This window comes from Propithecus coquereli, unplaced genomic scaffold (genome assembly GCF_000956105.1).
Source record: "Propithecus coquereli isolate 6110/MARCELLA unplaced genomic scaffold, Pcoq_1.0 Scaffold61, whole genome shotgun sequence".
Lineage (NCBI taxonomy): Eukaryota > Metazoa > Chordata > Mammalia > Primates > Indriidae > Propithecus > Propithecus coquereli.
Window position 1 is genome coordinate 3,689,232 of NW_012152063.1, and position 15,590 is coordinate 3,704,821.

Genomic DNA, 15,590 nt, shown 5'->3' on the forward strand with positions numbered 1-15,590 from the left:
CACTTGCAAATCCGATTTTTATGTATAACTAAGTGCTCTTAGTTTTTACTCTGTCTACTACTGGGGCCTGGTTTCTAGCAGGCCTGTAACTAAGCCAGATCCGGCCTATGTAATGCTGTTTGTAATGAGAAATCTAAACAAGGAATGGCAGTGAGGCATGGCAGGAATGTGTTTCCATTGGAGAAGTCAGTGTAGGGAAAAAGTATAAGCAAAGCCATGTCCAGAAGGCCTTTTCAGCTGGCCAAGACGGAAGACTAATGTTATTGTACCTAGGCTGTTCCCCTGCCAGCCCTTCCTCACAGATTTGCTTTCTCTCTCTCTGTCCTCCTCCCCCCAACTCCCCTCCCCCTCTCTCCCTCTTTCATCTCTTCCCTCTCTTTCGCTTTCTTCTTCTCTCTTTCTCCCGGCTCTGCTGACTGTTTGCTCAGGTGGACAGTGACACCATTTGGAATGAACTGCATTCGTCCGGTGCTGCACGCATGGCTGTTGGCTGTGTCATCGAGCTGGCTTCCAAAGTGGCCTCTGGAGAGCTGAAGGTGAGGTCTGGGTTGCATTAAGTGTGGGAAATCCAGAAAAGAAGCTGAAACAGAGATGTTGTTGTTTGGGAATTGTGGGGAGTGTGGTGTGGTAATAAAAGGAAGGAGGCGGAGGGAAGAGGGCAGGGGGATGGCCACGAAGGTGTGATAATAACTCATCTGTAGGTGGGGAGTAGCCTATCTTGCTTGCAGGGCCTCCCTCTCTTCCAGAAAGCTCTGCAGTCAGGGCACTCCGGTGTGTTTTTAAGAGCATAGACATGGTAAGTAAAGCTATGGTTCAGGTTAAAAATACCCTTAGTATATACATATCTGTCATGCCATCCTGGGATTCTCTTTTTAAGCGCTTTTTAAAATATGATTACTGAGTAGTATGTATAAGCTAAGAATACCACCCAGAGAGAGGGAGGGGGAGAAAGGTAAATACCAGACGGAAAGGACTGGGAGGAAGAAGGAAATTGTTGATTAGGAGGGTAATGATCCAGAGTATGTTTTTCCATGAAAGAACTTCAAAAATGAGCTATGCTTTATTGTTCTTTTCTTTTTATGGTCTCTTCTTTTCTACATCATATGAAAAGAACAATGTCCAAACCCCAACGTTTCCCAGTCTAAACAATTTATAAAAGCCAGAGACCTGACAGACGTTGACATTTTATTTGGTATTTTAACAGTGCTATTTAAAGGTATGCCATGTGCGTCTTGAATGCAGTTACCCCAATAAACTTTGTTGGTGCTAACACGGCTGTTTAATGCACTAGTTCACACACTTCATGATGCAATCTGGGTGGTGATTGATTTGATATTTTTAGCAATCCTGGGGCTTAAGGGAAATACATCATGACCCACTACATATGCACTGTGAGTTTTATTAATCTAAAATAAATCTAATTAAGATTATTTTTCTTTCTGTCTAATGAATTTTTATTCTATTACGCCTGACTATTCCATTTGTGATTAAAAATGTAGGGTGGGAATGTTCACTTTGCAATGCATTGTTTGTCCCAGAGATCTTTGCTCTAACTCTTTAAAAAGTCAGAACCTACAGAAATATAATTTTGATAACGTTAGCTGTATTTAAAAAGTGCATTTGACATGATTGGTGTCAAGACATTGCTCATCTCAGGGGTTTTGTGGAACCATTAATGGGGTTCTTATTATTCAGTCTTTACTTTTGGTAATGAGCAATTAAAAAACGGAAAGAAATCAGCTCAAAGAGAATTATTATTCACAATTTCTAATTATTTTAAGTGTGTGGAAGTTTAGGCAATAATTCAGAAACCTTCTCAAGTAGAATGCCCACATATTACTTATACTCAACAAAACCATCATTATTAGCCTCACTGTGTGCAGAATTGCCAAATGTAAGCATGAAGATAGTTGAATATAAGCTTAATTTCATTCTAGGAAGCACCCATTTAAAATAGCCAATTACAAACAAAGCATCAACGACATATAGCAGGGACATGCTAACCACCAGCTGTACTAACATTGGCTATTTATTTATTAAGAGCAAGGATTTGTACAAATGCTTTTTCTCCCCCCTGATTAAGCAACCAGCAGGCATGGTTGAAAAAGAAAAGAAAAGAATAAAGAAAAAGAGTCAGCCTGAGAATTAAGAAATCTTGATCCTGGCTCTGCCACTTAAATAGTGTGTTATTCGTAGCAAATCATTTAACTTTTCTGGGCCTTAGTTTCCTGTTCTGCACAATCATATAGGTGGAATTGATAATGTTGAAGGTTGTCCGTGGCACTGACATTCTGAGCTATTTGCAAATGAAAAGTGGATCTGATTCTTAATTACGCACACTATGACATATCAAACAGTAGATATTCCAAAATTTTAACTTGCTTTGGTGAACATCCCAGATTGTGCAACTGGGTTATATCTTTCTGATTGTCAAGTCCAAAGTATAAATCCAAGACAGGCAGAACTGTAACACAGGCACTGGTGCCATGCTGATAGGTCAAGAGACTGAATCCCTCCCCTTGGTTGCTAATAATTGGGGTGGGCCTACAAAGATGCGATGTGGAAAAGGTAGAAATCACAAATGATTTGGAGCCATAGAGGATGGGAACTCAGAGGATAAGAAATGTGCACGAAAAAGGAAAATGCCAAGACAAAATTTGATTACCTGGAACTTTTGCTTGATGGTGAGTTTGACCATAACAGCCCTTCTAACATTTGATAGGTTCTGTCCTTTCTTCCCCTGGGGGTATTGATGAGCTGAAGAAATTAGAAGAATGAATCAGGCACAAGGGGTGGGTTTCATGTTGATGCTTAAATAGAACATGTGCAACAAACTATATGAGTAAATAGGTGTATTATTGGCACAAAATGAACATGCTCAGTAGAGTTTAGTGGAAATTTGGGGGACTTTCAAGATTTCCAGGTTTTTTAAATAATATATTTAAAAATTACATATAAGAGTAAATTCCTCAAATCTACAGATACCTAAATGGGCTATTTCTCAGATTCTGCTATGAAGGAACAAAAATATTCTGAAAATATTGAAATGTTTGGTGTATTGGAAATCATAATCGGAAGAATAGTTATATAAAAATGTTTTTATTGTTATAGGGCATTTCAGAAAGTGTGTCTAGGACATACAAATATCTATGAAAGATCTTATACCCAGGTTAATAAATAATAAAGGCTGTAAATTTTATAATTCTCTGTTCTCTTTCAACCACTCTCTCAGGACTTTCTTGTACAGGTAGCACAAATATATGTAAGAGAAAAAGGGTTAAAACCATTATAAATAGTCAAAATCCCCTCTTTTGATTAATGTAAAACATTTGATACATACAAGGTAAGAAGTTACATTCTGAAATCACAAAGCACAATAATAAAATAAATACCCATGAACTCTTCATCCAACTTAAGAATAGAACTTTGCTGACACTATTAAAATTCTCTCAGCACTTACCTCTTTGCTATCTTTCTGAACCAGGATTAGCCATTAATCTCTTGTATTTAAAAAATCATTTATTTTCCTCTCCTTAATAGTTTTAAACATGTTTTTGACCTTTATAAAAGTGTAATCTGATTGAATACATTCTTCTTTAGATTTCTTTTTCTCCCATAAAAGTATGCTATGAGGATTTATCCATATGGGTATATGTATCTGTGATTCATTCATTTTTATTGCTATAAAGTATTCCCTTCACATCATAATTTATTTATTTATTCTTATATGAGATGTTTTAGTTGTTTCCAGGTTTTGGCTCTTTTGAACAGTGCTATATTAACATTCTTGAACGTGCCTGCTCTTTCACCGTGGCATGAGAAGAATAAAACAACCAGCTCCTAGGCTAGTCACACAATAAATTTCAGTAGGTAACGCCAAGTGGAATTCCAAAGTCATTTTGCCACAATGATGTCAGAAAAAGTGTCAGTTTAAATCTCTGAAAATTCTTTTCTCCATAAAAGCAATGACAAAACTGGCAAAATTTGTCAGGATGAATTTTTTTTGAAACTCTGGAAATTAACCAAAGGCTTCCAGCAACTCAGAAAGCATGTTTCAAAAACCAAATCAGCTGAATCTTGGTAAGAACAGTGAGCTTCGTAGTATTTTAACTCACCATATTCCCATCTTTCCATTTCTAGCTCCATGGAGCCTTAACAAATAAGAGCTTGTATCCTCAGTGAAAATCAATAACTTGGCAATCTTGGGCCGGCTGGGGCCAGGGGGTAAGATAATGGGTTTGGAGCTCCTTCAAAGCCTCAAAGCTAGAGAATTGTCATTGTTTGGCCTCTCTGGTGCTTCCCTGCAAGATTCACTTTCAAGGTTTTCTTTATTTGGCCTCATGTGGAGTTCACCCAGAGTGAAAACCTCTTTCCCAGAAGTATTTGTTGAAAACAATTAAAGACAATTGATTAACTTTATGGCTGCCTGAGGTAGTGGATAACAATGTGGCAAATAATAGGCTAACCAAAAGCTTCAAAGGAACAACTGAGGAATGAGATAAGCATAAGGACAATGAAAAATCACATCAAATTCCCAAGAATCTAGAAGGCCACGTGCATGATAGGGCTCTGACCATGGTCAGGAATGATTCTGAGAATGTCCTAAGCTCTCATCTCAAGCTGAGTTTAAGGCTCTGCTCACATAGGAAGTGAAGGCCAAGGTGGATTTATCAGCTACTTGATTAAGTATTTAAAGTGTGCCCTAACACACACACACACACACACACACACACACACACACACACAAACACACAGAGCCCCTTGAAAAAGGCTTGGGACTATTGGTTTCAGGCATTTAATGAAATCTGTGTCTAATCATTAACTGATTAACTACTAAGCTAACATATCAGAGAATTCAGTACCATATAAAACATATATTACAGGCTTTGCAGAATTAGTTCAGAAAAGTCACTAAACAAATAAAACAACAACAACAAACAGGAACAACAAACCCTGGGGAGAGGTGAGAACATAATTTCCAGTGTTGCCATATTATTTTGTTTAACATGTCCAGTTTTTCAACAAAAAAATTTGAGACAAGCAAAGAAATAAGAAAGTGTGGCCCATACACAGGAAAAGTCAGTAATAACTGTCCCTGAAGTAGCTCAGGCATCAGACTTATTAGACAAAGAATTTAAGTCAGATATTTTAAATAACTTCAGAGAAATAAGCTATGTTTAAAGGTTGTATGAGAATATATGTCTCTATAAACAGAGAACAGTAATAAAGAGATAGAAATAAAAAAGAACAAATAGGAACTGTAGAGTTAAAAAATACGATAACTTAAATGAGAACTTTACTAGAGGGGCTCAGTAGAAAATGTGACCAGGCAGAGGAAAAAAATAAGCAAAATCGAAGGCAGCACAATTGAGAGTATTTAATCTTTAATCTGAAGAAAGGAAGAAAAGAGGATGAAGATAAATTAACAGTTTCAAAGACCTGCAGGACGTGATCAGGTATACCAACATATGCCTAATAAAAGTCCCAGAGAAGTAATGAGAGAGAAAGGAACAGAAAGAATATTTGAAGAAATAATGGCTGAAAGCTTCCCAAATTCAATAAAGGCATTAATCTACATATCCAAGAAGCTCGTGAACTTCAAGTTGGATAAACTCAAAGAGATCCAGATCTAGACACACCATAATGAAACTGTTGAAGCCAAAGATGAATAGAGAAACTTAAAAATGACAAGAGTGAAGCAACCCATCACCTGTAAGAATTTTCAATAAGATTAACAGCTGACTTCTCATCAGAAATCATGTAGGCCAGAAGGAAGTGGGATGACATATTGAAAGTGGTAAAAGAAAAACACTGTCAACCAAGGATTATATATCTAGCAAAATTAAGCTTCAAAATTGAAGGTGAGTTTAAGATATTTCCAGTCATGCAAAAACTAAAAGAATTCATTGTTAGAAAATCTTGCAATGAATTCTAGGAAATTCATTGCCTTATAAGAAATGCTAATGGGGGCTGGGTGTGGTGGCTCACACCTATAATCCTAGCATTCTGGGAGGCCAAGACGGGCAGATCATTTGAGCTCAGGAGTTTGAGACCAGCCTGAGCAAGAGTGAGACCCTGTCTCTACTAAAAATATAAAGAAATTGGCCAAACAACTAAAAATAGAAAAAATTAACCGGGCATGGTGATGCGTGCCTGTAGTCCCAGCTACCTGGGAGGCTGAGACAGGAGGATCACTTGAGCCCAGGAGTTTGAGGTTGCTGTGAGCTAGGCTGACGCCACGGCACTCACTCTAGCCCGGGCAACAGAGTGAGACTCTGCCTAAAAAAAAAAAAAAAAAAAAAAATGCTAATGGCAATCATTTAGGTTAAAATGAAAGGACATTAGACGGTAACTTAGTCTTCATGAAAAGATAAAGAGCAGCACTAAAAGTAAATATGTAGGTAAATACATATTAAAATATGAATGGGTTTTTTTGTTTGTAACTATTTTTCTCCTCTCTGATTTAAAAGACAACTGCATAATTAATAATTATAAATCTATATTAATGGACACATAGTATATAAAGATGTAATTTGTATTACAATAACAGCATGAAGGAGTGCATTGGGAATGTAGCTAAATAACAACTAAACAAAGTTTTTGGATGCTTTTAAGATTAGTGTGTTGTCTGAACTAGGTTACTAAAAGTTAAGATGTTAATTATAATCAACAGGGCAACCACTGGGAAAATTACTCAAAAAATATATGAAAAGAAAGGTCAAGGAGATTAAAATGACACTCTAAAAAATATCTATATCTGTTTAATTCAAAAGAAGGTAGTGATAAAGGAAAAGAGGAACAAAAAAGACAACATGTAGAGAACAAGTACCAAAGTCATTGTGCTAATTTCAACCCCCACCAGCAACATATAAGACTTTTTAATGCTCTTCATTCTTACCTATATTTGGCATTTTAAGGTTTTTCAGTGTTTGCCAATCTTCTGGAAGTAAAATGCTATTTTAAAGTGATGTTAATTTGTATTTCTCATGCTATGAATGAGATTTAGCATTAGTTTTCATTTAGGGTTCTTCTAATGTGAATTTTTTAATGTTTTTTTATCTACTTTTCATATTGAATTGTTATTTTCTAATTAATTTTAAGAAACTTTTTATATATTCTAGAGACTGCTACTCTCTCACATTTAAGTATAGTAAATGTCTTCTCTCAGGTTGTGACTTATGTTTTTATTTTTTAAAATCATATATTCCAAGAAGACAATCCCTTAATTTTCTTTCATTGTTATCCTATTTTGTATCTCGTGTAGGATATGCTTTCTAACCATGAGATCATAAAAATATTCTCCTATATCTTTTTTTTAAGTTATGATTTTTGCAGTTAAGTCTTGAATCCATTTAGTATTACATTTTTGTATATCCTATGAGGTGTGGATACAATTTCTCCTCTTCATCCTTACCTTTTTTTCTTTTTAATACGGATAATAAATTTTATCAGCACCATTTCATTAAAATGCTCTCATTTAGCCACTGATCTATAATGGCATGTTGTCACATACCTAGTTTTCCTATAAAGTTTGGTCTGTTTCTGGGATCCCTATTTTACTTCATTGGTCTATTTGTTTATCTCTGAGTCAGTACCACATACTGCTCATTACCTGAGCTTTATAAGAGGTCCTGACTACCTGACAGGATAAATTTTTCTACCTTGTTATTCTTCTTCACTACATTTTGACTTTGCCTTTGTTCTTAAATCCATAGTATAGATTCTGCTTGTCATTTTGCATGAAACATCATAAGAGGCATTTTTTCTTTTTGAATTGAATTTATAGATGAGTTTGAGGAGAACCAACATCTTTAGAATATTGAGTCTATTTGTTTCTGGGCATGTAATATATTTACATTTTCTTGACTTTTTTAAATCAAGTTTTATAATTTCTCCAGACAAATAAAATTTATATGGTGGTAATTCATGTTCTTGAAAAAAATTTTAAATGGCATATTTTAAAAAATTACATTCTGCGTTTGTTCTGATGCTGTTTATTTTTTTGCTAATTGAATGGCCAATATTATTGCAAAGCTAGTAATAATTTATCCGTAAATTATTTGGGATTTCTGTGTATACATAACATCATCTGCAAATAATGACAATTTCATTTCTTCTTTTCTAATAATTATGCCATTTTAAATTTTATATTTCCTTATTACGTGGGCTAAAATCTCTGATATAATGCTGAAGACAATTGATGATGGTGAGTTTTTTTTGTGTTTTCCTAGATTATCTGTTTCGCCATTAAATATTATGTTTACTAAAGGCTAATATAAATATTTTCATTTTGTGAAAGAAACTACCTTCTATTCCTACTTTTCTAAGAGTTTTCTTTCTCATCGTGAATTGATTTTACATTATATGAAATGTTGTATTCTACAGCTATTGGTATTATGTGATTTGTATTTAATTTATTAATATGAGTTATATTGACTGATTTTTTAACATTAAAAATTTTTATATTCATGAGATAAACCTACCTTGGTTGTGATTTATCATCATTTTTTAATACATTTCTGCATTTAGCTTATTAATATTTTGATTAGGATTTTTGTTTGTATGTTCATTACTTAAATTGGTCTCTAATTCCTACAAAGACCCCACCAATTCGGGGCATCAAGCTTCATAAAATGAGTTTGAGATTATCTCTTTCTTTCTCTACTTTGGAGTTATAGTTTGGGTAAATTTGGCCAATTCATTCCTTCAGGGTTTGATAGAACTTTACACTAATACTATAGAGTCCTGTTGTTTGGGAAGATTTTTATTTAATAAATTATGACTTGATTTCTTTCATGATATAAAACTTTGGAATTTATATTTTTGGAGACAATTTAGGAAGGCTGTGTTTCTTCTAGATATTTATACATTGGAACTAAGTTTTCAAAGTTACTTATATGAATTTGTTCATAATATCTTTTTTTAATACTTTAATGTTTTTAGGAGCTCTAACAATATATACTTTTCATTTTCATATTGTTTCTTTTCTTTTGATCAATTCTGTCAGGAATTTGACAATTTTATAATTCTTGTGGAACAAACTTTTGGCTTTTGTAGATGTATTTTATATTTTATAAATTTCTGCTCTTTTCATTATTTTTTTGTTTTATTTGGGGGGCCTTCTTGTATGTTTCTTTTAATAATTTTTAAAATTGTCTATTTATCTCATTATTTTTCAACCTTTAGTCTTCTCTAAAATGTCTATCACAGCTATAAATTTTCCTCTAAGTACTATTTGAGTTACATATTATGTGTTTTATATAAAGAATTTTCAATAGAGTTTGATTATAAAATATCTTATTTTTTGGTCCCTTTTTGGAGACATTAGTGTATTAAAAATGTGTTTTTAAATTTCCAAATGAGTGTTTTAGTTATAGTTTTTGTTATTGGCTCAACTTAAATATAAGGTATTCATAGGAGTTGGTCTGTGTCATACTAATTCTTAAAAGTTTGTGAGACCTATTTTATTGCCTAGTGTTCTTGCTATTTGTAAAATGTTCTTTGTATGCTTGAATATAATCTGTATCCACATATTGTTGGATGTGAAGTTTTATATGTCAATTAGCACAAGATTATTGATTATGTTGTTCAAATATTCCATATGTTGCTGCATAATCCTTTCATGAGTCTATAATGGCTGCTTGAAAATATGTTATTAAAGTTTCCAAATATCATGACAGCCTTGTTTATTTATCCTTATAGAGCTATTAATTTTGGCTTTACATATTTTGAAACTCTATTATTAGGTATAGAGAGAATAAGATTATTATGTTCTTTTAACGTCTTTTATTAGTACTAATAAAATATTAAGTATTAATAATTATCTTGAGTAAATCTTTTTGTCCTCAATTATGTTTGTATCATATTAATGTAGCAAAATCAGCTTTTTTTTTCTTTTCCAGTATTTGCCTGATTTATCTTTGGCCATCCCTTTACTTTCAGACTTTCTCTTTATTATATACTAGATCTCTATCTTATAAACAGCACATGTCTCAGTTTATTTTCTCATATGACCTATGTATTCTAACTGGGGTTTTGATTCACTTATATTTATTATGACTTATAATATACTCAAATGTATTTCTACATCTTATTTTTTTCTCTTTGTTTCCCTATTTGTCCCCTATCCTTCACTCACCCCTTGCTTTGTTTTCAATTGAATTGGTTTTCATTTTTCTCATTCAATTTTACCTGTATCTTTTTGGTGAAAATATATGATTTATTTCTATCATTTTGGTAATCAACTTTTAAAATTTAACCTAGTTAACAAATCCTAAACTTTATCACTATCTTCATCCTCCTCACTAACAATACAAGAACTTTAGAATGTTTTAAAGGGAAAAGTTTTTCCCAAAGTTATATGCTCTTATGTGTTAGTATTTTAGCTTTATTTTTTAAAATATAACATCACTAATGAGATATTATTATACTATTCAAAGCCATCAATGTTTCTTTATACTTGCCCATATATTTACCATTTTCCTTATTCACCATTTATCTTTGTAGCTTAAACCTCCATTCTGGGATTGTTTTCTTTCTTCCAGGACATTTTTTAGAGGTTTCTTTAGTGAGGGTTGCTCAGTTTTTGTTTATTTATGATGTCTTTTTGTCCTCATTCTTGAAAGATAGTTCTGCTGAGTACATAGTTCAAGGCTGACAGTTTCTCTCAGCACTTTAAAGATTCTTCATACTTTTCTGGCTTCTGATTTTGATAAGGAAAAATCAGCTGGTAGTGCAGTTATCATTTTTTGTAGATTTTCTGTTTTTTTCTCCCTTGTTTTTAATGTCTACTTTTTGGCTTTGATGTTCTATGTTTTGCTTGACATATATCTAATAGTGAATTTTATTGAGTCAAGTTGTTTAAAATACATACATATTAGGAAAATTAAAATTTAATTCATCCCAGTGATGAGACTTTTTGATACATCACCTGCATCAGATTGAAAGTAACCTTGCTGATTTCAATGATTAATTATTCATTTATAAAACAAATATGTCTCAAGCACCTACCGTGTGCCAGAAACTAACTAGAAATATCAAAAATACTGTGGTGACTGAGACAGGGAAATTAGATATCCTGTTGGAGAGCAGTGATAAAGAGATAAACAAATAAACATATGGTACAAGTTTGTGTGAAAATATATGCTATGGGTTTTTAAAAAAAAGCATGAGAGAGAGCTTCAAAAAGACTGAGGGAGAGGGCTACCTCTGTTAGCCTGGGATCTCAGGAAGGCCTTACTGATAGGGAAAGACTTGCAGTGAATGAAGTAAGGGAGGAATCATGTAGAAATGTGGGGAAAGAACATTCCACACAGGAGAAGAGTAAATACAGAATTTCTCCTGTTGGGTAGGTCAAATAAGCAAGTCTGGACATGTTTAAGAAACTGCAAGTAGTCCGGTGTGTCTGGCAGTGAGTGATCTGCAGAGGGGCCAGCGGAAGATGATGTTAGAGAGAGAGTATGGAGCATACACACAAATATATGCATATGTAAATAACATTAAAAGCTAAGGTTCTATTTCTAATAGCTTAGGAAATGAGAATAGCTCTGTTATGTACTGGTTGTGGATAAGGAAAGGGCACTGCCATTTCAAATACATTTTGCCACCAATTTGGCCTTTCTTAAAATGTTATATTTTTGTCCACCCTAAAATGGCACAACGAATATGGTATGGAATGGAATATTTGTGTGGACTCCAATTTTGACCCTGGTACCAAGCTGAGGACAATGAATGCTAACTGTGTAAACTGTACAACTCTTCAATTAATTCATTAAAATATAGACACATATTGAAGTAATCAAAACAGCATTGTACTGGTATAAAAGCAGACACAAATCAATGAAAGAGAATAGAGAACCCAGAAATAAAGCCAAATAACTACAACCAACTGATCTTCAATGATGCAGACAAAAGCATAAAGGAAAAGGAAAGGACACCCTATTCAATAAATGGTGCTGGAAAAATTGGATAGCCACATGCAGAAGAAAGAAAGTGGATCTCTATCTCTCAACATATACAAAAATTAATTCGAGATGGATCAAAGACTTAAATGTAAGACTTCGAAACAAAATTCTGGAAGAAAACATAGGAAAAACTCTTTTGGATGTTGGCCTAGACAAAGAATTCATTACTAAGACCTCAGAAGCAAATGCAACAAAAAAAATATAAATAAATCGGGCTTAATTAAACTAAAAAGCTTCCACAGAGCAAGAGAAACAATCAACAGAGTAAACAGACAACCTACAGAATGGGAAAAAATATTCATAAACTATACATCTGACAAAGGACTAATATCCATAATTTACAAGGAACTCAAACAGCAGCAAGAAAAAACCAAATAATCCGATTAAAAAGTAGGCAAATGACATGATCAGATTATTTTCCAAAAGAAGATATACAATGGCCAACAAACATATGAAAAAATGCTCAACATCATTAATCATCAGGGAAATGCAAATTAAAACCACAATGTGATACCACCTTACCCCAGTCAGACTGACCATTATTAAAGTAAAAAAAAAATAATAGATGTCATGGGTGCAATGAAAAGAGAACACTTATACACTTTTGGAGGGACTGTAAATTAGTACAGCCTCTATGGAAAACAGTATAGAGATTCCTCAAAGAACGAAAAGTAGATCCACCATTTGATCAGCAATCCCACTACTGGATATCTACCCAAAAGAAAAGAAGTCATTATATCAAAAAGGCACCTGCACTCATATGCTTACTATAGCATGATTCACAGTTGCAAAGATATGGATTCAATCTAAATGCCTATTAACTGATGAATGGATAAAGAAAATGTGATACACACACATGCACACAAACGCACATGCACACACCCCATGAAATATTACTCAACCATAAGAAGGATGAAATAATGTCTTTGTCAGCAACTTGGATAGAAGTAGAGGCCATTATCCTAAGTAAGGGAACACAGGAATGGAAAACCAAATACTTCATGTTCTCACTTATAAGTGGGAGCTAAGCTCTGGGTACACAGGGGCATACAGAGTGGTATAAGGGATGCTGGAGACTCAGAAGGGGGAAGGGGAGTTGAGGGAAGAAATACTACCTATCTGGTGCAATGTACAGTATTTGGGTGATGGGTACACTAAAATCCCAGACATCACCACTGTACAATTTATGCATATAACTTTAAAAACCACTTGCACCCCTAAATCTATCAAAATACACATTAAAAATCACAACTAACAAAAATAAAAATAGCCAAATAAGCCTGCAATTATTTTACCTAATCCAGTTCATCCAGTTCATATAACAAAAGACTAGAGATCATAGATGTGATTGATGGAAGATTCTTTAAAAGGAATTTAAATATTTTTATTTTTTTGCTCAGTTCCCTTAGTATGCTTTCCTCCCATCTAAACCAAATGTGCAAGAGAAAGGAAAGGAGTCCAAGGAAATCACTCATGTCCGGAGGAGTAGCTTTTCAGTTTTTAGCTTGATTCATGTTGAACTATAGGAATTTGTAGGATCACTCTAGACTACTACCAGGTTGGGAGCTTGTGTAAATATAGAGGAATGTCTGGGCTTGTCACCTGGAGAAGTGATAAGCGGGGAGCTGGCTGAAAGTGCCCATGTGGACAGGTCTAAGAAAGAGGGGTGAGTGGTTGCATGGATTTTGACCCCGTTGGTGGGGAAAGGATTTGTTTTCCCCGTTGTGCGTGGAAGCAAATTGGAATCATTGGGAAAGGGTCTCAATAAAGAGGACTGCCTGCCATGGCAAAAGCCCCCATTAGAATGAGACTGGAGGAGGGTGAAAGAATTGATGAGGGCTCATAAGGTCAGCCAGCCGTGCAGTGAAATTGAACCCTTGTCTTACACCATACGCAAAATTCAACTCAAAATCTATTGAAAACCTAAATATAAGTCCTGAAACCATAAAAATCCTTGAGGAAAACAGGGAAAATTTTGCTTGACATCAGTCTTAGCAATGATTTTTTGCATATGACCTCAAAAGCATAGGAAACAAATGCAAAAATTGACCAAAGGGATTATATTAAACTAAATTTTTTTTCACATCAAAGAAAATAATCAACAAAATTAAAAGGCAGCCTATGTAGTGAGATAAAATACTTGCAAACCACATATATGGTAAAGGGTTAATATTCACAATACGTAAGAAGCTCATATAACTAAATAACAGGAAAAATTTTAAAAAATAACCTGACTAAAAATGTACAGAGAGCCTGAATAGACATTTCTCAAAAAAAGACATACAAATGGCCAACGGGTATATGAATAGCTACTCAGCATCACTAATCATCAGGGAAATGTAAATCAAAACCACAGGGAGATACTTCACATCAGTTATGATGGGCATTATTTAAAAACTCCATAACAGATGTTGGCAAGAATGTGGAGAAAAGGGAACCATGGTACACTATTGATGGAATATAAATTGAAAATTTGCCATTATGAAAAACATTGTGGAGGTTCCTCAACAAATTAAAAATAGAACTGCCATATTATCCAGCAGTCCCACTTCTGGCTATTTATACACAATGTTTGAAATGGAGATCTTGAAGATCTTGGGAGTTAACCTGCACCCCCATGTTCACTGAAGCATTGTTCACAAGAATCAAGATATGGAAACAACCCAAACACCTATCGATGGATGAATTTATAAAGAAAATGTAGTATATGCATACAATACAATATTTTTCAGCCATAGAGAAGTAATTCCTGCCATTTTCAGCAACATGGAGGCATTGTGCTAAATGAAATAATCCTGATGTTTATATGTGGATTCCAAAATAGCCAAACTCATAGAGGCAGGGATAGAATGGTGGTTGCTAGGGGTGGGGGGAAGGAGGAAATGGAGAGGTCATGGAATTATTATTAACAAAAGGAACAAAAAAAGAAAACACAACATTTTATTGAATTCACTTGGATAATTTAGGGTAATTTTCTTATCTCAAGGTCTTTAATCTTAATCACATCTGCAAAGTCTCTTTTGTCATTTAAGATAACATTCACAGATTCTGGAAATTAGTAAGTGGATGCCTGTGAAGGACCATTCTGTCTGCTACAACCAGTTACTCAAAATTCAACATAGATTCCTTCTTTAACATTCTTGCTGTATATGGGTATAAGCAGTTAATAATCCACTGAGATTTTTTCAGAAGTAGATAATATAATTTATATTTAATCAAGGTATAATATACATTGAATAGAACATACAGATTTTCAAAACTATGATGTCTTTTCACAAATGTCTATATCTGGCTACCACCACAAATTATAGGATACTAAAATCATGCAGAAAGTTCCTCCATGTTTTCTGCTGGTTGCCCTAAGGCCAGCAGGCAACATTGATCTGATTTTTCTCATCATAATTTGATTTTTCCTTTTATAGAACTTCATGTATATGGCAGTATACAGTATGTAGTCTTTTCTGTGTGGCTTCTTTACTTAATATAATGTTTATGTGATACATCCTTGCTATTGCATATATTGGTAGTTTGTTAACATTTATTGCTGAGTAGTATTTTATTGTATGAATATTATTCAGTTTGTTGATTCATTCCAGTTGGGGTTTTATGAGTAAAGCTGCTATGAAG

General features: G+C 34.0%; 1 protein-coding gene across 2 annotated transcripts in view; it reads left to right on the forward strand.

The window, feature by feature from the left end:
- The window catches only part of HDAC9 (histone deacetylase 9), an 805,060-nt gene that overhangs the window by 747,475 nt on the left and 41,995 nt on the right, over nt 1–15,590 (forward strand). For both annotated transcript variants that reach the window (XM_012659404.1, XM_012659403.1), the window contains one exon: nt 429–536. In XM_012659404.1, the coding sequence (XP_012514858.1) occupies nt 429–536 (108 nt within the window). The remainder of the gene's footprint in view (nt 1–428; nt 537–15,590) is intronic.